Here is a 24138-nt window from a genome sequence, read left to right as displayed (position 1 = left end):
AAATGAGTGTTGCTGATATGCGCATGTTACGATGGATGTGCGGACATGCAAGAAAGGACCGGATTAGGAACGAGGTATTTCGCGATAGTCTAGGGTGGCACCGATCGACGAGAAGCTAGTCCAACACCGACTAAAGTGGTTTGGGCATATCCAGCGGAGGCCTTGGAATTCTAAAGAGTATGGAGGAGACTAGAAGGGGTAGAGGACGACCAAGGTTGACGTGGGTGGAGGCGATAAAAAGAGACTTGAGGGATTGGAATGTACCTAGAGTCTTGGCTCTTGATAGGCCTGCATGGAGATCAGAGATCCATGTGCCGGAACCTTAGTTACTCGCTTTTTTCTTTTCTTTCTCCTTGTTTTGGTTATTTTTTCTGTTGGGCTTCATATCTAGTCTACCCCAACTTGCTTGCGAAAAAGGCTTTGATGTTGCTGTTGTTGTTGTTGTTGTTGCCAATGCTCACTCTTATGTTAAATATGTAACATTTGACCACCTCTGCTTTCAATCTGCTCCACCTACAGGCTTTACTAACTACCCCGTCTGTAGATGGTTTGGTTCATAGCCAGACTTTGCCAAGACTAAGTTTGGCAAGTGTGTCAGAAGTTAAAACAAAGTTCACTCTACGACAGGTGGACCATATGGATATAAAGTGTGGCAATGCTAAAGTGTGGAAATAACCAAACACATACTAAACTGCCAAACTTAGGCTTGGCAAAGTGTGGCTGGAAACCGAACACCCCCTCGGTATGCTAAACATTGCACCGCAGGTGACAAATTGTCATAATTTCGGACTGCAGATTCAAATGTGAAAATAAAAGGAAAGCATAGGTACTGCAGAGGTAAATGCTACCTCCATTCCGAAAAAGAGGACGTATAATTTTTTCCAAAGTCAAATGGTGTAAACTTTGATTAAACTTGTACAATAAACTATTAACATTTATGAGACCTAAAACACATGATATGAAAGTATATTGGATGATGCATCTAATGATATTAATTTTTATTATATATATTGATGAATTTTTCTATGAGCTTAGTCAAACTTCAAGTTGTTTGACTTTTAGAAAAATTTATACGCCTTCCTTTTTGGAATGGAGGTAGTACAAACTAGAATGGTACAACTCATGCCATGACTAAGATGGATAAGCTCAGGATGTGCGAGCTGAGAAAATAGTAACAGCAATATTATTTTCCAGTAACTTATTTTCCTGTGGGTGAAGTGAACTACAGATGGAGCGAAATGGTACATGTCAATGCTATATGATGGTAGTACCTGAGAACGAAGGAGCTCCTTGTATGTTCCAAGCTCCCGAAAAGCAGTAGTGAACTTGGACATTACAGGCCCTGCAACATAATAAGAATTTGGAACTTGAGATTCCCCCCAAATCTTAAAGGTAACATGGAATCACATTTTATTGAGGAAAATTGTTGAATCTAACTCGTGAATATGCATGATATCGATCATGTCTCCGGTTGCAAGAACTGTGCTTTAAGTAAATTAAGTATACTACCCGCAAAACAAACAAAAAAGTAAATTTGAGTATACGGAGCACCAACCACTAATAAACAAAGGGGCACAAAATATATAATTTAGAGGGATAAACTCAATGGCTTTCGTACATATAGATGAGAAAACAGGTAGAAGTAAGCAAAAGAAACATCAGGGATTTGTCAAATAACCTCCAATGGCAACACTAACAGGGTCATCTCGACCAGCACCAAATGCTTCTAGGGCATCGGCAAATAGTAGATCTCCAGCATATCCTTCATCAAGTGATCCCCTGAAACTAAGGCTATTAGGAAACAAAGCTATACTAAAGCAGAACCTTGACCATAAGCCTTCTTATTAATCTTTTAATCCTAGAAATAATTTAAACTGCAATAATTATATACGTAATATGACAACAAATATAGCTAGAAGCAGCAAAGCAAGAAAGGGGAAGAAGGTGGGACTTAAGGAGAGAATTCATTAATGCGGTTACTTTTACAGGCAGTAGAGGTTGCTATAGTTCCTCTATTCTACAACACCAATCAGTACCTTCGTGCAACATTTGAGGCTACTGCTTTACATTTACACATAAGATATTTACATTACAGTTATGGAAAAGGAGTTAGGAGAGAAATGTACATGAATCTTTTACACCCTTTATGAAGATTTGAGCACCGTTGTTTCAGTTCATCGGTAAGTTGTTCCAAAGAATTGACCTATGGATCAACAGAAAGAAGTCAGAAATAACTTAAATTTAAGTCTAAGTTTGGTTGACCTTTAAAGAAGAAAGGAAGTTCTGTGGGCAAAAACGAGAGAGAAGTTGAAAGGAAGTTTTGCACTCCAATTTATATTTTCAAACATTGAGACCAATGTCCAGAAAGGCTTGATTCAAGGTGGACTACTATCTTTGTGAACTCAGTATTTCTACAAAACAGCCATTTTAGAGAAAAGTGGTTTCTTTCACACTAACTATAACAGAATTTAATCAGGAGTAAAAGTAGCCAACGAATATATATATATATATCCAAAGAACTGTAACCAAGGGCATTTTGATTTACAGATGAAACCTATATGTCAGATAAATATATCACTGTCAACTGGTGATGCTGATCCAACAGCACGATTCGATAATTCAGAGAAGCACCATCGATATTGCCAAGGCAAAGTACACATTTGTTCTTCTACTTTATTCCGAGACTAATTTTTCCCCCGTGCACTACGAAGAGGCTTGGTATGAACAGATGTTGATTTCGTGTGGGCAGTCGGCTTGTCCTTGGATGACCTAGCAGTCAAGTAAACATCTATTTGTCCCACCACGTCAATGTGCAGTATTAAATGACCCAAATTTGAGTGCAGCAGGCCTCATATATTATTAGTGAAAGTATGGTATCAAAATGAGGCGCAGGCCATAGTAGGAAAGAAATACTGTCTACCGATTAAATGACACCAGCACAGACTAGATTATATTATAGGACGCCGGCACTTTGTGTTCTTGCAAAAGCAAAGTGGCTTACACATTGTTGTTTTAGAGTGCTATTTTTATGAATTCAGGTTTTGAGGTGGCCTCCCATTTATTAAACAGTTCTATAGTAGCATATATATGATTTCCTCTACAGTTGTAATTTAACTTTTAAGCCACAGAGTGACATTGAACTTTTAAGCGACAGAGTGCTCTTTTGGATATGCTCAAATTGAACATAGGTAGGTCCCCTCCCTACGAAATTACCGCGAGATGGGGATTGGAACCCGGGTGGGCCGGCTGCGCACTCGCTAGCCTGGCCAGCAAATTTTTTTTTTTTTTTGAGTAATTGGCCAGCAATAGCAAGCCTCTCAATTCACTGAACCTACAAAATTTGTTCAAACATGATCTACCGTTCAAGAAAACGTGACAAGCAACAAAGTTTGATCCAAGACACAAAAGTGCAGCAGCTTTCAAAAAAAAAAACACTATCTGGCAGGCACCACGAGCGCAAAAAGGTGACAGAAACGCAAAGTCTTAAGTACTTGGTAAGCAGACTAGAATGCGATCCACTCATGCAGCTAAATCAGCCACAAACTACTGACTTGTCTCGATCCAACACGGAATCTTATCGAGCAGCCACTCAAGAACCCCCGCATTGCTAATCCTAACCCATGGACACCCACGGAAGCACGCGATCAAGTCGAGATCTCGGAGACGGAAAAAAAATACAGTGTCCTGGAATCCCCAAATCGGCTCAAGCTCGTCGCAGCAATCTAAAACTCCAAACACAGCTCAAAACCAAACACGCGGATGACGTGAATCTACCGCATACGCCCGAGCGAATGGAAGAACCTAGCGGGATCTCGCCAGGCCAATGGGAAGCGAAAAAGATACCCCGGAGCCCCGATCGGGGAGGGAGAGAAGAAGGGGGCACCTGCTTCCGGAACATGGGGGAATCCTCGAGCTTGGTGAAGGCCGCCATGTGTGAGGTCGTGGAGTGCAGGTGGAGGTGGAGGCTGCTGCTGTGGAAGGGAAGGAAGCTCCCAGAGATCTGTGCGTGGGCGTGGGCGGGAGGTGGAAGACAGGAAGAGGAGTGCGGTCGGGCGGTTGCTGTCGCTGCTCCTTGGTCGGTGTACCTAGGTTCCGTTTCCGGGTTGGTTGGGCTCCGCTGGGCCTTGGGCTGGAGTATGGGCTAGGCCGGTTTCCCTACATAGAACAAGTCCACTACTCTCCAGCGAAAACGTTCGCCTTCAGAGCCGGCCCTCGCGCTCGGCGTGTTCACCGCCGGCAATTGCAGCGCCGCCGCTCCTCCTCAACATCATCACGCCGCGCCGCACTTCGCCGCCAACCGGTCGCCATGGTGTAGTGGGTGGCTCATGCCGACGCGAATCGGTACGCTCCCTTCTCCCCGGCAATTTTCTGGTAGCACATGGGGTAGGGCTAATGGCTCCTGCGCATAGGCTCGGGATGGAATACTCTCATCTGATGTTAGACGGTCGCGCTAAACCCTGATCAAGATGTACAATGTGGCACGGTCATTTGAAAAGTTCCGGTGTAGATCATGATGTGCGATCCAGTGTGTGTCTTGTGTTGTGCATCCGTGGATAGGATTCTGTTTATATGCACTATCTGAACTTCACAAATTTGCAAGTCCAGCTCTGCAGCGCCGCGTGGAATTGCTTTGTGAATGAGAGAAGATGCCAAAGGCGTCGTTCTGCCACATTGTGCAAACACGTGCAGCAGAAGAGTAACATGCCGTTTCCACGTGTCATGGTTTGTATGGATTTGCCTACTAACTCTGTGTTCCTCACTTTCAAATAATCTGTCATGTTGTTACTAATGCTATGTAAAACTGCGGCAACATTGAGTTCTTATGTTGTGGAGTTAACTTAGAATACCATGAATCACTAAATTAGATCCGGGAACCTATAATGTGAAAGCCGGAGATGAGCAGTGGCAAAGCTAGACGAGAATGGCCATAGTAACTTCTTTTGTGTGTGTGGAGACAGGAAAGATGCACGGGCATATACCCTACTGTCTCTACTCACCTGAATCTTACTTACTTAAGCAAAATAATTCAGGCTGGAGGTGGCGGTCCCTCTCGCTTGCACATACTGCCGCTAATAGAAATGAGTAATCTCTTCGTTGGCAACATTGTAAAATAGCTTATTTTCACAACCATAGCTTTAAAACTGACGAGTTGTCATCTTATTAAGAATTATACAGCTGAAATAAGCTACACATATAATATCGAAATTTACATTACATATACTCTCATATAAATGGACCTCATACATTACCTATTTTTTTCTATAGAATTATAGGGTAACTGACCCAAATGTGACGCTATGCGTACTATCGTGGCAAACTGGCTGAAGACATAAACTCTTGCTCCAGACTATACCTTTCAGAGATGCCTGCAGCTGTTAAACCAACATTATTGATAATGTTGCCCTGTGCATCAGAGCTGCTGGCATTTGGACACCAAGATGACTCAATCTCTGCATCATTTCCGGGGGAACGTTGGCTCCTTAATCTTGTAGTTCTAAGCATTTGCAACTTCATTTCTACCTCTTTCATGGTAGGCCTTTCTCTGCCTTTAGTTTTCAAACATGCTGCTGCGATAGAGGCCATATCATCAATTTCATTCTGCTTAGCTTCTTCGATAACTTGGGGATCCATGATTTCCATTAGAACTCCCTGTTGAAGTCCTTCCACAAAGTAATGAGCCAAGCTTTCTTTTCTATCTTGGTCATTAAGAAAGATTGGCTTCTTTCTTATCAGAAGCTCCACTAATATAACTCCAAAACTATAAACATCACTCTTCTCGTTCAGTTGGCCAGTGTGGTAGTACTCGGGATCTAAGTAACCAAATGTGCCTTGTACAATGGTTACTACATGTGTTTCATCAAGTGATAAAGATCTCGAAGCACCAAAGTCAGAAACCTTGGTAGTAAAGTTGTCAGCTAGGAGTATATTGGCAGATTTGACATCTCTATGAAAAATTGGTATTGTGGCAGCTGAGTGCAGATAAGCAAGAGCACCTGCAGTTTCTACTGCAATCCTAATGCAATCATCCCATGAAAGCAAGCATTTAGCACTTACATCAATGTGAAGAAGATCATGTAGTGTGCCATTGGATATGAATTCATAGACCAACAAAGGCACCTCTGTTTCGAGACAACAACCAAAAAGTTTCACCACATTCCGATGAATGATTTGTGATAGGATGGCAACCTCGTTAATAAACTGATCAATCTCAGTTTGCTCCACTAGCTTGGACTTTTTAATTGCCACAACACGTTGATCGGATAGGATCCCTTTGTAAACTGTGCCATGTCCTCCACGACCAAGAACACGACTGGCATCAAAGTTGTTGGTTGCCTTATCTAATTCCTCTAAGGAGAATATCTTTGTTTTATCTGTGGTGCTTTCATCTAATATGAGTTGTTCCAATAGTAGGCCCTGATTTTTCTTAAAGTGTGTCCTTCGAATCCTCTTCTGTATGCCTTTTTTCCACTTGTTGATGAGTACGGTTGCACCTACTCCAAGAATTATGGAACCAAGGCCACATCCAATTCCAATTGCAATACCTATACATCATGTAGCTTGTGTGAAAGAGTTACACATTTTGCAAGTCGCAATTGTATCGAGGTTCTTAAAATTTGTATGATTTTACCTAGAAGAAGAGTGCGCCTCTTAGCTGATGTAACACATCTTCCTTTTAGTGGATCGAATTCTTTTCCATGAGTGCAGGTACTGCAGTTATAGCCTCCGGGATAATTTTGACATGTTCCATTGCAAACATTTATCAACAAGCACTCATTCACATCTATAAACAGTAAGAAAGTAAGTAAGCACCGAATGATACTCAAAAACAATTGGTATGAAGGATGGAAATAAAGCTATGATACACTTTGTCTAGTACCCATTCTACATGCACTTCTAATTATCGTTTCCAGTCCATGTTGGCAAACACCAACATTTTGCAAATAAATGTTTGATGTTATATATGTTGATATTATTATTTCAATAAGATAAAATTTGCATCATTGTGTACACTACCGAAGATATGGAAGTCTGCACGCATGCAATCTAAAAACGTCATATACAAGAAACAATATTGTGTAAGATCGATCATACAAACAAAGGAGGTATTAAACAAACAAAGGAGGTATTAAACGCTAGTTCAGGCAAGAAGCTCAAGGAAAATCAAGCCCTATTTTATCATTTTAATGAATTGTCTAGAGGCTACTTCTAAGTGCGGGATAGAGTCATATATCAAATATATATTCACTTAGATGGTGAAAATATCATCCTCCTGGAATCTGCATCCTATTATGCACTCAACTCAGCCATAGTTTATGAGTATGACTTAAGGACTGGGTTTTCCGTATCCTGCTTGGTGACTAGTGTTTTGGCTGGATCATTTAGTTGCTAAATGGACAAGTCCATTGCTAAATCCATCTCCATATTCAAAAGAAAATCAACTCGTTGGATCAAGATGACTAAGAACTTTATCACAATAATCATGTTACATGTTTCGTTATCAATTTAAACCAACAATTTCATGTACTAGGAGAAATTATGTGTGCGATTGATGAGTGTGGTTACCTTCACAGCCATCTGGCGTGTATGGATTTCCTTCAAAGCCTTCAGTGCACTTGCAACGGTAGCCAAGATGCATCGTTCTATTCTCACGGCCATGGGTGACATTGACGCAAGTGCTATTGGCACTGCGGCATGCGTACATACTCCTTTTTTCCTCGCCCATAACTACCGAGCATGTTAAATTCTGTACAGACCACCACATCTTCATATCAAATTCTTCAGATAAGTATAGAAAATCGTTCAGAAGGTCGTCTTCTCCTATGCTTGCAGAACTCACAGTGACTTCTTCATCGTTGTAGTTTGAATTGTTTTGTGTGGCTTGAACACTCAGATATCCCTCATTCACTGAAACGTTGGCCACAATGTATTCTACCCCCCCACGATCAAGAATTGTGATGTTTTCTGATGTACAGTTAAGTCGAAACTTGTCAAGAGCATAGCAACCTTTTTCAGTTCCAAAAGGGAATGGAATGCTCATATTCCCACATAATCTCTTGCAACCTCCTTTAGGGTTGGGATTGTAACCTGCTCAAGTTGGGATGCCACATGAATTAATATTAAATGCTTGTAAATAAAAAAAAGGGTCATGCTATCCAGAAATAGACTAGATGTACAATATGTGTACATATATATAGGACGCGTCTAGCCAGCAAACGCTGGCTCGTTAGTCGCTTTCAGCCCTCGGTCTAAAAATAGAAAGTACTCAAACCCCACTCGGGTGCTAGTTTGGTAGATAGAAACTACGTGCATTTAATGTCAAACGATTTTTTTAAAAAAAGTCATAACTTTCAAACCATTTGTCGAAATTGAGATCCGTTTTCATCATTGGACCTCTCGCGACGAGATCTTCGAAATTAGATCCCATTTGTATATATTTCGACAAACTTTTTTTTTTCAAAAACCAATTCAGTTGTTCCGGAAAAGCAACTCTAGTATTATGGCGAAGCAATTTCGTACAAAGAGTTAGTTACACTTTTATTTTGTATATTTTGTACCAACTTAATTTTTAAGATACACTTGTATTGAGACATCAACTTTGCTCTACTAGCCGCTAGTCATACTGTGACATATTCTAAGGGATGCAACTTATTGTATAAGATCGGCTCAGCTTGATAGCATTAAGGAAGTGGGATAATGACAAAACGGCTTATTTAAGACAGATAATGGCTAACTCAAGGCATGGTTCATGGCATGGATAAATCAAAAGGAACTTAAATAAGAACCACCAGCCAAACTTAATTACTCCTAGTGGACAACTTAATCATAATAACAGAGCAACTTGTTTAAGACAGATAATGGGCAACTCAAGGCATGGTTCATGGCATGGAAAAAAACAGAAATCAACTTAAATAAGAACCACCAGCCAACTTAATTACTCTTAGGGGACAACTTAATCATAATAAAAGAACAACTTATTTAAAACATAGATAATGGCAAATCGTGGCATCGTTCATGGCATGGAAAAATCAGAAAGCAACTTAAGTAACAACCACGAGCCAACTTAATTACTCCTAGTTGACAACTTAATTATAATGACATAACAACTTATTTAAAACATGAATAATCGCCAACTCGTGGCATCTCATGGCATGGCAAAATCATAAAGCAACTTCAATAAGAATCACCAGCCAACTTAATTACTTCTAGTAGACACTTAATCATAATGAGATAGCAGATTATTTAAAAAATGAATAATGGCCAACTCATGGCAAGATTCATGGGATGGAAAAATCAAAAAGCAACTTAAATAAGAAACACCAGCCGACTTATTTACTCTCAGTAGTCAACATAATCATATTGATAAAACAACTATTTTAAAAGATGAATAATGGACGAGTTATGCATAATTCATGGCATGGAAAACAAAAGGCAACTTAAACAAAACCACCAGCCAACTTAACTAAGTAATTGCTCACACTTATGTATTGAGGTATGGAACTTCACACGTAGGACATGCAACTTTGCAGTAGGAGTATACAAATTAGTAATAATGAGTATACAACTTAGCAAACGCGTGAGTCTATAATTTATTGTGCAAAATTACAACTTAGCTCACATGTGGAACCAATAATACCGCCGATAAAAATACAACTTAGAAGATGTCCGAAGAAACAATTTGTTGTCTTTGTGCGAGCCAACCCCGCGAGGTGTAGCTCCACCTCGAAATTAAAGTGCAAGTTACACTAATCTGCCTATTCAACTTAATTAAAATGTTGAAAAAGCAACTTGTCGATGGTGACAAAAAACAACTTACAAACCGATAAATTAACTTCAAACGGAGAAAAATAAAATTACAAAAGTAAAACAACCCCCCGCCCCCTCCCAATCAGTGTTACAAAAATAGACTAGTCTACGTAATAAACTTAATTGAATATTCCAAGCAACTTAACTATGTTGCCCAAAAACAACTTATCTATGCTGCAAAAGCAACTTCAGTCTACGTAAATGAACTCAAAGTTAATAGCATGGAAAGCAATTTGACTACATTGCCACAAACAAATTATCTATTTTGCAAAAGCAACTTCTTCAATCTGAGCAAATGAACTCAAAGTTAATAGCATGAAAAGCAATTTGACTACATTGCCACAAACAAATTATCTATTTTGCAAAAGCAACTTCTTCAATCTAAGCAAATGAACTCAAAGTTAATAGCGTGGAAAAACAACTTAATTATGTTCGTAGAAACAACTTATCTATGTTCTGCAAGTAACTTAAATCTACGTAAAATGAACTTAGTTAATTACTGCAAAATTAAAGTTAATAATATGAGAAAACAACTTAACTATGTTTCTAGAAACAATTTATCTATGTTCTACAAGCAACTTAAAGTTAATAACATGACACTCCTGCAACTACTTAGTGGACTGGAAGCCGCAATTTAGGTAGTCATGGAAATCATAAGTGGATGTGTACAGTTCCAACTTAATTAGTAAGATTTCTAGACCCTTTAGAACCCACTCCTAGAAATTTAATTCATAAAAAATAGGGAAAACAGTGTGTACAGCTGAATGTTTAGTTATTTTTCTAGATCCTTTAGAACCCACTCGTAGGAATAAGAATATTTGCAAAAACTAAAAATAGTATTGCTGATAGACTAGTGATACACTAGTTCTAAGTGAGCAGAAGAATTTCGCATTGCAGCAAAGTTGGCAAACACGCCAATATGTTACATCACATATGAATGACTGCCATCTTACAATGTCCAATAATCTATCATGAGATATGAACTAGTCAATCAATGTCCAGTGTCCAATTATTCTGCTTTCATCATTGATCTCTCAGTCCATCAAGCCAACTATTCAATTAAATTTTATTCAGCTATGTGTTAGCCAACCAAAGAACCCAGGTCACTGTTGCAGTCAAGCAATACAAAAATGAACCACGTTGTTCCGGTTCTACGGCTACAACCAGTAAGGAACGAGCGAGATATCTCACCATGATACGGAGGATCTCCACGCCTTCAGGGAGGAACATCATCATACGGCTGGTCAGGTTGAACGGCCCCGTGAACCAGCATCCGAGCGGCATGGCTGCCCCCTGCCCTGCCCCGCGAGCGCCTCGATCTCTCCACCATCATCCTCGGCGCTGCCGAAATCCTTCATGTTGTAGGAATTCGGGCGCAGGGTAGCACCGGGCGCGACAGCGGTGGCGTGAGGAGGTCGAGGATCCCGCACCCAGCCTCCACGAACATGGATGAGCTCTAGCAGAAGAAGACCAGCGTGAATCCGGCGACTCATGCGACGGTGAGCAGGCTCTTGTTGGCCGCGAGGAAGGCGGCCGCGGTCCTCAGCTTGCTATGGAGGTAGAGCCTCCACCTCTCGCCCGATCTCTCCACCATCGTGCAACGACCCGCAGGGACGGAATCGAGATCTCCATGGGGCGGTAGGCGGCGAGCTGGGATGTCGCGGAGGTGGTGGGGAAAGGCGATGAAGGAAGGGATCGGGGCGAGGGGGATTCCAGCGCCCTCGTTCTCCCGTGTGCGTCTGGCTCGCCATCGGCGAGATCAAATCCCTAGCTAGAGAGGAGGTGGGGAATGGGGGAAACGGCAGATGGGATGGGGACGAGTGGACCTCCGCTCTCACACGGCACGTACCAGGCCGGTGGGACCTCAGGTGGAAACTGTCGGGACGACGAGGGCCGCGGGACGCGTCAATCGTGTCGATCGGGAGCGATCGGGCGGCCACAAATCGAAGGCCAGGGATGACAAACGAGCAGCCGTGCACTTATTAGCACTTGGGTATATATATGATCTGTATGCCACTATAAAAAGCAAAACATCTAAAATAAGAGTTCTGACGATACTCCTGGTTTGAGTCATCTGAAATCTTTAACCCAATTACACACTTATTTGTACAATGGCTGTGAAGAAACGAAAATCACTCGTGTACTTATAGCCTCTTAATTGTTCTTATCGCCTCCCACTTACTTTGTAATTTTAGTTCGTACGGAGTATACAACAGTATGCATCAGTTTGATTCTATATGACATAGTAGAGAAAAGAAAAGTCTCAGACCTTGACTGCAACCGCCCATGATGTAAGGATTGTCATGTACTAGCGCCACCCCGTTGTCAGGGCAATGACACGCGTATCCTCCAGACGGCACGTCCACGCAATCGCTTTTATAGTTACAAGCATAGGTTGCCTTGTTCTTCTGAGCACTTGCACAATTCGGCTGGTCTGTGATGGCTATTTGAAATATTACCCCTTCGACATTGCTTTCGTCTACCCGACTTGAGTAGATGTCGCTCATAGCAAATTTGTAACTCGTGGACAGGAAAACTTTTACATTAGAGAGCACGTCACCTGATAGTGCCCAGACGCCACCATTCAGGCGGCCAACCATGAAGCCAAAGGCTCGCACGTCCTCTGCCAAACGGATGGAACAGGAGCCCATCCCAATATAAGGGTCGAAGTAATGCGATGCTGCATCATTCACCTTCTTCATGGCCTTTTTGTCATCTAGGCAAATACTCATGCAAGAACCCATGGGATCGTTCGTATCATGGCCGAACAAGTAGACACCCACGCCGCAGCCAACAACGTGCAAATAGTTAAAATCTCCGGTGGTGGTCACACCTTCCACAGGGGTCTCCCATGACATGTTATAGGTGTCCATACCTGATATCATGGTAACGTTGAAGTGGACAGCAGATGCTTCCATTATTCTCGCTCCGGGATACATGGTATTGACCTGAATAGTACTGTTGCCCAGAAAGAGCCTCGGAGGAGTAGTGTGCTTGTCGCAGATGAGTTCGAAGCCTTGCCGGAAGCAGCCCGGCCCTATCCCGAACGGGTAGAGGATGTCAACATGCCCGCATCTGGAAGGGCAGCGAGCCCGAGCTAGTTCGGCAGCGGAAGGGATATGCAAGATGCCACCCCTTCCTGCCGCTCCAGCCTCAGCGGCCGATGCTCGCTGCACAGCTGCCGCCGCCAGGCTCACCAGCAAAATGAATGAGTATATGGCGCTAGCTAGCACCTTGGTGGAGCTCATCGCTGTTGCTCCGGCCGGTTTGTGTGTGTTCGTGGTTGTTTTTCCGTGTTATGCAGAGTGTGCGGCCTCTGGTATCAGCGGAGGATGAAGCAGGATGTGATGCTACGGTCGTCGCTGGGGTCAACCAGTATTTTCGACGTGCCTGGCCCGCTGGTTTTTGTTGTCCTGGGTACAGCTTGCCTGATGATGACTAGCTTTTGTGCTTTTGTGCCTTTGCTTCTGATATTCACCTCTAGCCTAGGACTAGCTTCGTGGCCCAGGATGAGCATACTTTGATACCCTGTTCGTGCAATGCGGGGGACGGCTGAGAACCACACTCAGGCACTCAGCTTCCAGGCCACCTTGACGGCGAGACTACTAATTGGCTACTTACAAATATTCAAACGAGTTCAAATCAGCCACAGTGACACATTTTCCACACGTCTAGTATAGTGTTCCCTCTGTTTCAAAATCAGACGACTCTACCGTTGACGCCGTTGACGTTGACCCAGCCATGTTTGAAGGCTATCTTGGTTCTTTACTTAATTTCAATTTTGTTGGGCATGTCATGTGAGGTTGATGCATTCTTTGCACTCATTTCTTTTGCGAGAAACAAAATTTAGTTCGCGTATTTAATCATGTCTGTTCGGCCACATCTGAGCAATTACATACATGTACGTGCCAATTAAGTACAGTACTCCTCTGGTTAGTAAAGTAGAACACGGTGAGAGCTGCTTCAGCTACATCCACCTGAGTACTCCAGAAACTGTTGGCACAATGCAATACTCCTTTATGCTGGCCTAGGCGCAATGATTTTAGTTTGGGAAAATCAGACCTAAGTAGCCACGTTATGTAATGAAAAAATCTCTTCTCATCAAGCTTGACATTGCCAAGGCTTTTGACACTGTGCGATGGGACTACATGCTCGACCTCATGCAACGCCTCGGGTTCCCACAAAGATGGCGTGCTCTCATGTCGACCCTGTTTTCTACGGTTTCCTCCCGGGTCCTCCTCAACGGGATCCCTGGCAAGGATTTTTTCCACGGGCGCGGCCTGCGACAAGGGGATCCCCTCTCACCCCTCCTTTTCGATATCGCCATTGACCCCCTTCAAAAAATACTGGAAAGGGCCACGGATTCCGGTCTTCTTCATGGGATGCCTGGCGGCTTGCAGGGGCCCCGAGTCTCCTTATATGCGGACGATGCAGTCATCTTCTTGACCCCTCCGAGCACGACGTCTCGGCCCTGGCCAATATCCTTCAGAACTTCGGGGAGGTGTCCGGTTTGGTGACAAATGTGGCAAAAAGCTCCATAGCCCCAATTCGTTGCTCCGACATTGACCTTGCGTCGGTCCTGACCAACTTCCCTGCTGCTACTGTTCAGTTTCCACTCAAGTACTTGGGCCTGCCTCTGTCGCTTGGGAGGCTAAGGCGGGCGGATCTCCAACCCTTCATTGATAAGGCGGTTGCTCGTTTGAACCCTTGGAAGGGCAAATTTCTAAATAGGGCTGGCTGCACCGCTCTTGTGAAGTCGGTTCTTTCCTCTCTGCCCATTTTCCTACTGTCTGCCTTAAGAGTGGATAAGAGCATTCTAAAGGCCTTCGCCAAGATCAGTCGCGGTATGCTTTGGGCCTGCAAGGAAGTCGTCAGCGGGGGGAAATGCAAGGTCAACTGGCAGAAAGTCTGCCGTCCAAGAAATCTGGGTGGACTTGGGGTCCTGGACCTGGAGAAGTTCTCTCGCGCGCTCAGACTCCGATGGCTGTGGGATGAGTGGAACGCGCCGGAAAAACCGTGGGTACGATCTGAAACCCCTAATGATGCCACCGATAGAGATCTTTTCAACGCCGCTACTCGGGTCACCATTGGCGATGGTTCTAAAGCTTCCTTTTGGTCCTCCTCTTGGTTGGATGGTACTCCTCCGAAGATCATCGCCCCCTTGATTTTCATAGCCTCTCGAAGAAAGAACCGGTCGGTGCGGGATGCTCTGGAGGGTCAGAATTGGGTTGCTGACATAAATGTAGACTCTTTTACTGTCGAGCACTTGGAGCAATATGTCCGCCTTTGGGATCTACTCTCAACCATCCAGCTATCCCCTGGCATTTCGGACTCCATCATCTGGACCATGTCGCCAAATGGCTGCTACTCAACCAGTTCCGCCTACAAGGCCCAGTTCCTAACCGCTTTGCCATGCTCCTTCGGTAATCTCGTGTGGAAACCTTGGGCTCCACCGAAATGTCACTTCTTCGCCTGGCTCGCCGTTCAAAACCGCCTTTGGACCGCGGACCGTCTCGCCAAACGGGGGTGGCCGCACCAGCCTTCTTGTCAGCTTTGTAGATGCACCCCCGAGACGGCGCGACATATCCTTTTCGAATGTCGTTTCTCCAGAAGGATATGGGCTGCTGCGGCTTCATGGCTTTCTTGTCCGGATCTTCTCCGCTGCCTTGGCTCGGGAAGGCAGAAAGTGTTAGATTACTGGCACGCCATCGCCAAGACTCCTTCCTCTTCTCCCAAAGGGTTACAGACTGCCATCTTGCTGATCGCGTGGGGGATTTGGAAGGAAAGAAATGAGCGAGTTTTCAATAACAAATCCTCTTTGCCTTCGGTCATCATGCACAAGATCAGGGAAGAAGGAAGAGATTGGATTCTTGCCGGAGCTAACAACCTTGCGGAGCTCGTGAGCTGACCCGTTTTCCCTTTTCTCTAGTTTTGGGGTTTTCTCCTTCCCCTTTCTTTTGTTTTTGTTGTTGGCTTCAGCCAGACCTATGTTTGCTCCTCCTATATTAATATAAGGCAAAAGCTTTTTGCCTCGTTTCAAAAAAAAAAAAAATCTCTTTACCAATCACAAATTCTTGGATGCCTAAAACTTGTGGCACAATGCAATGCAATTTTCTTGAACTGGAGGCTGGGGCGACTCTTTGCCGTGCAGTAGCATCCCAATCTGAGTCCAATCTCAGTTCCGTGTTCATGCACTCCTTCGTGTATCACCTCTTGTCTCTCTAGATAAACCTTTTTGAATGCTAGAAGTATAACTCTGCTAGACTTATGTCTAGTCTTTTTTTTGCGGGGTATTATGTCTAGTCTTTCGAGATCACATTCCAAGAGTCGAAACTAGTGCATTGAATACATGCTGCAACATTACACTCACCACTTCCGGTGAAATGTTGGGATTTGAAACATCCAGACATATTTGAGTTCCTACGCAGCAAGAAGGATCATGACAAGGATCGCAGTTTGAGGCTCCAAGCGCTACCTCCGCCAGGGGAGGTCTAGTGACTGAGAATAGCTCAGTGCAGTCCCTCTATAGCCCAATTAGCAGAGCCAAGGGCTTTTCACTTTGACAGGCACCGCTTCCCTTGAAGTGTAACTGGGGACATTTTTCAACACAATGAACATCCTCTCCAACTTCTGTGCATTCTCCATGGTGAACATGAAGAAATCAAATTCAATTTGGTTCCCTTGCAGTTCGCGAGAGAAACAAAATTTTGAGGTGTGACTTGACACACTCGATAGGAACCTACTGGGTTCAAGAGTTTCTTCATACTGCAATTTAAGTCGCAAACAGTTGAGCTGCACATTCTGTTCATTATACAGCAGCAATCAGATTTAGTGTAGTGATGACCATCCACATGCCAAATGAAAGAGGAGGCCGGAGAGGGTTACCTTGACAATCAAGGTCTCGATGCTAGGAAAGCATCTGAGACTGAGAAACATCTTGACTTGACCGTAGACTTCGAATTGCAGGTGCAAGGCTAACATCTTGATGCTTGAGACACTGGTGCATGTGCTTGCCTTTGTTCCAGCCCATGATGCACCTAAAGAGCACAAATAGATTACAATTTAAATATGATTTCCTCTTAATTTTTAAAACTTGGCAAGTGGTATTTGTTGATACACCTTACCAGATTACCATGTAGATCATCGGTGGATAACCACTCCCCTGCACCGGCGCCGTTCTTCTTTCGACAGGCTTCTTGGAGGACAACTGGACAAGGACGAGGAGAAGCAAAACTATTTAAGGTTCATCATTTTAGACAAACAATATTGAAGAGAACACCAGATTTGTTAGGATGTACTCACATAACCAAGGAGATATGCAAGTTGGCATGCCGGAGAGATCCTGCATTTCATTGAGAACCCCTTTTTTTCGAGAAAACGCAATGACATTGCGTTTCATTTCATTGCAAAGAAGAGTTAGTTACAAATGTTAGCCTCCAAGGGGGCTTACAGGTACATGAAATCAGTGCACATCCCAGTCTGTGGGTAAGATAGCACGAAGGCCAGCCGCACCGGCTCTCGCCCAAACCGTCGCTTCTACCCTAAACTGCTCACTCACGCGCTGGACCGTAGGCCTTTCTCCCTCAAAGACGCAAGCGTTTCGGTGCTTCCAGATCAACCAGGGGATGAGCAGCGTCAAAGTGGCAAGACCCTTGCGCATTTGCTTCGGAGTTGCTTGCCTCACCATGATCCACCATTCGCTGAGAGTGAGCTCATTGTCAGGTGGTCTGCGGGTGAGCCTGAGCAATGCCAGGGTGTCGTGCCAGACATGCCTCGATAAGGGGCATGCTAGCAGTAGGTGCCGCATCGATTCCGGTTCATGGTCGCAGAGGAGACATCTGGGGTGATTTTGTAGGCCGTGTCTCTGCAGTCGCTCTGCTGTCCAACATCGGTCCTTGTAAGCAAGCCAATGGAAGAACTTGACTCACGGCGGTGCCCAGGTTCTCCAGATCAACCTAGGTTTTGGAACCTTGGAACATGCTCAGGTAGCAAATCTTGGGGGAATATGTGCCGCTAGCGTTCCACCGCCAAACCATTTGATCTGGTTGGTTGGTGGGTGTGAATTGCTCCACCTTCCTCCAAAGCAGTAGGTATTGGCCGAGCTCGCGAATGCCAATGAAGCCATGAATATTGCGAGCCCAACGATGCGCATGCAGTCCGTCGGCGATCGACGTTCCCTTCCGGCGTCTCTTGGGGATGCAGGCATATAGCTCCGGTGCGATTTGACTGACGGAGCGGCCATCGATCCAACGGTCCTCCCAGAACCTGCCGGTCTACCCGTCGCCGGCAACCATGTAGGTGGAGGCGAAGAACAGGCAACGCTCCTGCTGGGTGAATTGCAAGTCTAAGCCGCTCCATGCTCTGTGTTGGTCTGGTCAGTTCTACTGAGCCACAGCCAACGTAAGCGTAGCGCCAGCCTAGCCCTCTCCAGATCATGGACGCCGAGACCACCTAGCGAGATTGGCCGGCTTAGCGCCAATTGACATGGCAGTGCCCGCCGTTGGCCTCGGCTCGCCCTTCCCATAGGAATCCGCGTTGTATTTTCTCTAGCATCTTGATGATGCATTTTGGCGGCTGTAGCACTAGGATCTGGTGCAGGGGGATTGCAGCAAGGACAGGCTTGACGAGCGTAAGCCGCCCTGATCTGTCCATAAGCCTGGACTTCCAAGTCGGAAGTTTTGTTGCGGTCTTGGCCAGGGGCAGGAACTGAGCTCTGGTAGGGCGCCGCAAGGTTAGTGGAATGCCCAGATAAGTTAGTGGCAAATCTGCTAGCTGGCAGCCCAAAGTCGCAGTGATCACCGCGGCAGCATCTGGCTCGTAGTTCAGTAGTGTCGCCGAGCTCTTGTCATAGTTGACCTGTAGGCCGGTGGCTCTGCCACACAGGCGAAAAATCGACATGACCACGTCGTCGGCGTAGAGGGAGACCACCGGGATTGTCTTGGTTGGGTGGACCGCTTGTAGGATTCCGACGGTGGCCGCATGCGTGACCAGCCTCCCATGGGTGTCCACGGCCAGCACGAAAAGCTGCGGTGACAAGGGGTACCCTTGCCGCAGCCCTCGGTGATGCCAGATCGGCGGCCCAGGGCAGTCGTTCAACAAGATGCGCGTGCTCGCGGATGAGAGTAGAATCGCAATCAAGTCAAGGAATTTGTCGCAGAATCCATACCGCCAGAGCACCTCGAAGAGGAACGCCCAGGATAGCGTGTCAAAAGCCTTGGCGAGATCGAGTTTCAGCATGACTCTCGGCGCAGCAGACGCATGGACTGTTGGACAAGCACGAAGTTGTCATACAGGCTGCGGCCACCGATGAAAGCATTCTGGTTCTTGCTCACTAGGCTGTTGAGTTTTGGTGCCAACCGTAGCGACAGTACCTTTGCCATGACCTTGCCAATCAGGTGCAGGAGACTGATGGGGCAATAGTCGCCAAGCGTCTGGGCTTCTGGGCGTTTAGGTAGCAGGGTAAGCAGTGTTTGGTTGAGCTTATGGAATCCTCGACCGTGTAGATCATCAAGCTGGTGGAAGACGGCGAGTAAGTCTTGTTTTACCACGGGCCAGCAAGCGCGGAGGAATTCGGCGGTGAATCCGTATGGCCCAGGCGCTTTGCGTGCAGGAAGGCTCTTGATCGCGGCCCAGATCTCATCCTCGGAGAATGGCTCATCGAGCTCGGCTAGGGACCTGATGGCATGATCAGCTGCTCGAGGTTTATGGTGCAATTCGGCAAAAACTCCGTGCCAAGCAGGTCATCAAAGTGCGAGAAAGCCGCCTCGGCCATCTCTGTATGTTGGTCGAGCACACGTTTGCCTACCGTGATACGGCGTATCGTGTCCTTCTGCCGGCGAAACGAGCACTGCTGGTGGAAGAACGCAGTATTGGCATCTCCATCCTTCAGGGTTACGATTCAGGATCGCTGGCGTGCGATCGTGCGCCCGAGCGATGCAAGGCCGAGGTGGGAAAGCTTCAGAGCTTTGTGCAGCCACTGTTCGTGTGGCGTTAGCGTGCGGCCCTCCCTGGCCTTGTCAAACCGGGGTATGAGCTCACGGCAAATCGCCAACTTGTGGCGCACGCTCCCGATCGACTTGGCAGCCCAGCTGGTTAGTTTCCTCGCAGTAGCCTGTAGTATCAGCATCATTCGCTCAAAGGGGTCGACACTCTGGACCGAGCCCCATGCCTCTGCCACTGTTTCCTGAAAACCGTCAAGGCATAGCCAGAACTCCTCAAAGTGGAACCGGCGGTGCATCGGTGGCGTAAGAGAACAATCGAGCAGAAGTGGGCTGTGATCGGAGACGACAGACGCCAGGCAGCTCAGGTTGCACTCGTCGGCAAGCTCCTCCCAGTCAGCGGTACATAAGACACGGTCAAGAAGCACTAGAGTCGGCGGATCTTGTCCATTGGTCCACTCGTATAGCGGCGGCCGCTGAGGTACACCTCTTTTAGCGCTAGGTCATTGATACAACGCCTGAATCTACCCATCATATGCCTGTCCAAACGGTCATTTCTCTTGTCCTCGTCCCGATAGATCAGTTTGAAGTCGCCGCACAACATCCATGGGTCGGGGCATAAGGGACGGAGGTCTCGCAACTCCCGGAGGAACTCGATCTTGTCAGCATCCTCTTGCGGTCTGTAGACTACGGTGATCCACCAGGGCACTGTGCTGGAGGTGGTGACCTTGGCGGAGAGGGTGTTGGTGGTGAAAATGGGGTCGGTGATGGACACCGTCCTACTCTGCCACGCAAGGAGGATGCCGCGACGGGTTCCATCCGCAAGGAGGTACATGAAGTCGTCGAAATCAGCCCCAAGCGTTTCCAGGATCAAGCTCGAGTAGAACAAATTGATCTTAGTTTCTTGGAAGCATACAATGGAGGTGTTAGTTGTCGCGAGCAGCGCACGGATGGCAAGTCGGCGTGCCTTGGAATTTATCCCACGGACGTTCCAGATGACAATCTTAAGGTTTTCTAACATGGGTAACGGGATCGACGTCGTGTGTAGCAGCATGCAGCTACATCTGCAGCGGACAGCCGGGCAGCACCGTGCAAGGTGGCACAACGGGGTCCGTGGGAATCTCCCTGTCGACAATGGAGGCAATGGTGCGCAAGATGTCTAGCGGTAGTGGCATCGCAAAGACCTTGTCGTAGGCTCTCATTGTTCCCTCCGTGATTTTCTCATTGAGGTCGAGCAATCCCAGGGTGCGCGGGACCTGGACGTGGGCGCGCCTCTCTGCTGTGGGTAGTGCAGTGGTGCCCGAGGTTGCTGTCGTGCGCTTGGAAGCTGATCGGCCTCGTCTTGGAGAGAATACAAGGGGCCGGCGAGGTCGTTTCCCAGGGGTAGGCAGGGCAACACCCAGCTTGCCGGTGGCGGCGGTGAGAAACTCGCCCAATTTCCAGGAACTTGGCGGTGCTTGCTGCGGACGCGTGCGCTGGCGACGGCGCATCACTACATGTGGGGATTTGAACTTGCTTGGTGTGGTGGTGGCGTCTGGTGCAATTTCTAGCCCGTCAGCCAGTAGATGGGCTGGTGAGCGTTGGGCCTGGGTCTCTTCCACAAGCGAAGCAAGGATCGGTGACGTGGCAGCAGTCGACGCAAGCTCGGGCAGTGGCTGCATGGCAGTTTCTTCCCACCCTTCGTCCGTGGACTGGGGTGCTTGGTCCACAGAAGCGTCCAAACCGCGGGCAGCCGAGGCACAGGAGTTGCCCAACAGTGTATCGGCCTCGGGTGCTGGATCCACTCCACTTTGGGAGTCTGGTACCTCGCTGCCATCAAAAGATGGGGCGGTCGGCGTTTCTTCCATGGACTCTCTTCCATGGACTCTCTTCCGCGCTTCCCGGCGGTCGTGAGGCGTCGCCGTCCGGCCGCCGTCGCTTGCGGCCACGGTGTCTAGCAGGAGCTCGCCTGTTGCCTTCGTCATCACGGTCGTTGCCGGCGTCGTCGTTGCTACCATCTGAGCCATCCGCAAGGTGCGGGGCCGGCACAGTGTGTGCATCACTGGCCACGTTGATGGAGATGGGGTAGGTGAGGGTTCGGATTGTGGGCGCTTGAGGACATGGAGCTTACCGGGACGATTTCCACTATCTCGAGGACAGCGTGTCAGCGAATGGCGGCGGGGTTCCTGGCGCGCGCCGTCAAGCGAAACGTGGCCATGTCGGTGCGGGTGTGAATGTCGGCATGGAGACTCTCAACCCAGCAGCTGCCACGCAGCAAGAACTTGGTCGTCGTCAAGTACCAAGCTTGCGCAGGGATGCCACGGAGCTCGAGCTCGATGCGTTGATCGAGCCAGTTGCAGCCAGCGTGGGCAAGCTTGCACCAGGGATGCAGGTTGTGATGACCCAGCGTACCCTTTGCATGGTGCAGTACACAAGTCGTTGACATAACACAAGTGAAACACCGTTCCACTCATATTACATCTCTCAGAGTGGTACAACAGAAACATATGCGAGTCCAAGGTATGTCTATAGAAGTACACACGAACTGTTTACATAAGATCCACACAGCCTCCTGTTGGAGATATGCCCAAGAGGCAATAATAAATGGTTATTATATATCTTTGTGTTTATGATAATGTTTATATATCATGCTATAATTGTATTAACCGAAACATTAATACATGTGTGATATATAGACAACAAAGAAGTCCCTAGTATGCCTCTTAAACTAGCTTGTTGATTAATGGATGATTAGTTTCATAATCATGAACATTGGATGTTATTAATAACAAGGTTATATCATTATATGAATGATGTAATGGACACACCCAATTAAGCGTAGCATAAGATCTCGTCATTAAGTTATTTGCTATAAGCTTTCGATACATAGTTACCTAGTCCTTATGACCATGAGATCATGTAAATCACTTATACCGGAAAGGTACTTTGATTACATCAAACGCCACTGCGTAAATGGGTGGTTATAAAGGTGGGATTAAGTATCCGGAAAGTATGAGTTGAGGCATATGGATCAACGAGTGGGATTTGTCCATCCCGATGACGAGATAGATATACTGCGGGCCCTCTCGGTGGAATGTCGTCTAATGTCTTGCAAGCATATGAATAAGTTCATAAGAGACCACATACCACGGTACGAGTAAAGAGTACTTGTCGAGGAGACGAGGTTGAACAAGGTATAGAGTGATACCGAAGATCAAACCTCGGACAAGTAAAATATCGCGTGACAAAGGGAATTGGTATCGTATGTGAATGGTTCATTCGATCACTAAAGTCATCGTTGAATATGTGGGAGCCATTATGGATCTCCGGATCCCGCTATTGGTTATTGGTCGGAGTGAGTACTCAACCATGTCCGCATAGTTCACGAACCGTAGGGTGACACACTTAAAGTTGGATGTTGAAATGGTAGAACTTGAATATGGAATGGAGTTCGAATATTTGTTCGGAGTCCCGGATGAGATCCCGGACATCACGAGGAGTTCCGGAATGGTCCGGAGAATAAGATTCATATATAGGAAGTCATATTCCAAGTTTGGAAATGATCCGGTGCATTTATGGCAGGTTCTAGAAGGTTCTAGAAAAGTCCGGAAGAAATCACCATGGAAAGTAGAGTCCCGGAGGGACTCCACCTTGCATGACCAGCCAACCCTAAAGGGAGGAGTCCAAGGTGGACTCCCTAGGGTGGCCGACCAACCCACCTCAAGGAAAGGTGGGAGTCCCACCTTGGGTAGGACTCCCTCCTTGAGTAGGTTTCCCACATATGGGAGGTTTTAGTGTTGGGGTCTTATTCGAAGACTTGGACTAGAACTCTTGGTGCTTCCACCTATATAATGAGGGGCATAGGAGAGGGGGCTGATCACTTCAAGCCTCAGCCTTGGCCGCACCCCTTAGAGGGCCGGCGCCCAACCCCCTCTCTCCCCAAACCCTAGCGGTCTCTCTCCTCCACCACATCCCGCACGCTTAAGCGAAGCTCCGCCGGATTTCTCCACCACCACCGACACCACGCCGTCGTGCTGTCGGATTCAAGAGGAGCTACTACTTCCGCTGCCCGCTGGAACGGGGAGGTGGACGTCGTCTTCATCAACAACCGAACGTGTGACCGAGTACGGAGGTGCTGCCCGTTCGTGGCGCCGGAACCGATCGTGATCAAGATCTTCTACGCGCTTTTGCAAGCGGCAAGTGAACGTCTACCGCAGCAACAAGAGCCTCATCTTGTAGGCTTTGGAATCTCTTCAAGGGTGAGACTCGATACCCCCTCGTTGCTACCGTCTTCTAGATTGCATCTTGGCTTGGATTGCGTGTTCGCGGTAGGAAATTTTTGTTTTCTATGCAACGTTATCCTACGGTGGTATCGAGCCGTGTCTATGCATAGATGGTTGCACGAGTAGAACACAAT

The 24138-nt window shown here is 46.6% G+C and overlaps 2 protein-coding genes and 1 pseudogene across 3 annotated transcripts in view; all 3 read right to left on the bottom strand.

Annotated features, from left to right (window-relative positions):
- LOC124692548 (ADP-ribosylation factor GTPase-activating protein AGD2-like) overlaps positions 1–24138 on the bottom strand; it is an 88141-nt gene that overhangs the window by 12450 nt on the left and 51553 nt on the right. The window contains exons 1-4 of one of the 2 annotated variants that reach the window (XM_047225943.1): positions 3884–3955; positions 2127–2203; positions 1679–1779; positions 1272–1342 (exon numbers count right to left, since the gene is read on the bottom strand). In XM_047225943.1, coding sequence (XP_047081899.1) covers positions 1272–1342; positions 1679–1779; positions 2127–2203; positions 3884–3931 — 297 coding nt within the window. In that variant the 5' untranslated portion in view covers positions 3932–3955. Of the gene's footprint in view, positions 1–1271; positions 1343–1678; positions 1780–2126; positions 2204–3883; positions 3956–24138 lie in introns of those variants that run through there. The other variant, XM_047225944.1, reaches the window with a different exon arrangement.
- On the bottom strand, positions 5185–13052 carry LOC124685798 (wall-associated receptor kinase 2-like). Its single transcript, XM_047219832.1, has 4 exons — positions 12074–13052; positions 7564–8088; positions 6629–6781; positions 5185–6542 (listed from the first exon to the last, which is right to left on the bottom strand). Exons 1-4 carry the CDS (start codon positions 13050–13052, stop codon positions 5305–5307), a joined length of 2895 nt encoding a protein of 964 aa, XP_047075788.1. The 3' UTR covers positions 5185–5304.
- Positions 9910–11556, bottom strand: LOC124692549 (annotated as a pseudogene).

This window comes from Lolium rigidum, chromosome 2 (genome assembly GCF_022539505.1).
Source record: "Lolium rigidum isolate FL_2022 chromosome 2, APGP_CSIRO_Lrig_0.1, whole genome shotgun sequence".
Taxonomy (NCBI): Eukaryota; Viridiplantae; Streptophyta; class Magnoliopsida; order Poales; family Poaceae; genus Lolium; species Lolium rigidum.
Note: the sequence above shows the minus strand (reverse complement) of the source record. Positions and strands in the feature narration are given on the sequence as shown.

Coding starts and splice junctions, on each gene's coding strand:
- LOC124685798 (XM_047219832.1), bottom strand. CDS start 13,052: ATGAGCTCCACCAAGGTGCTAGCTAGCGCCATATACTCATTCATTTTG. Junction 8,089..12,073: donor CATGGGCGGTTGCAGTCAAG/GTCTGAGACTTT, acceptor TCCCAACTTGAG/CAGGTTACAATCCCAACCCT. Junction 6,782..7,563: donor CACGCCAGATGGCTGTGAAG/GTAACCACACTC, acceptor TACTGTTTATAG/ATGTGAATGAGTGCTTGTTG.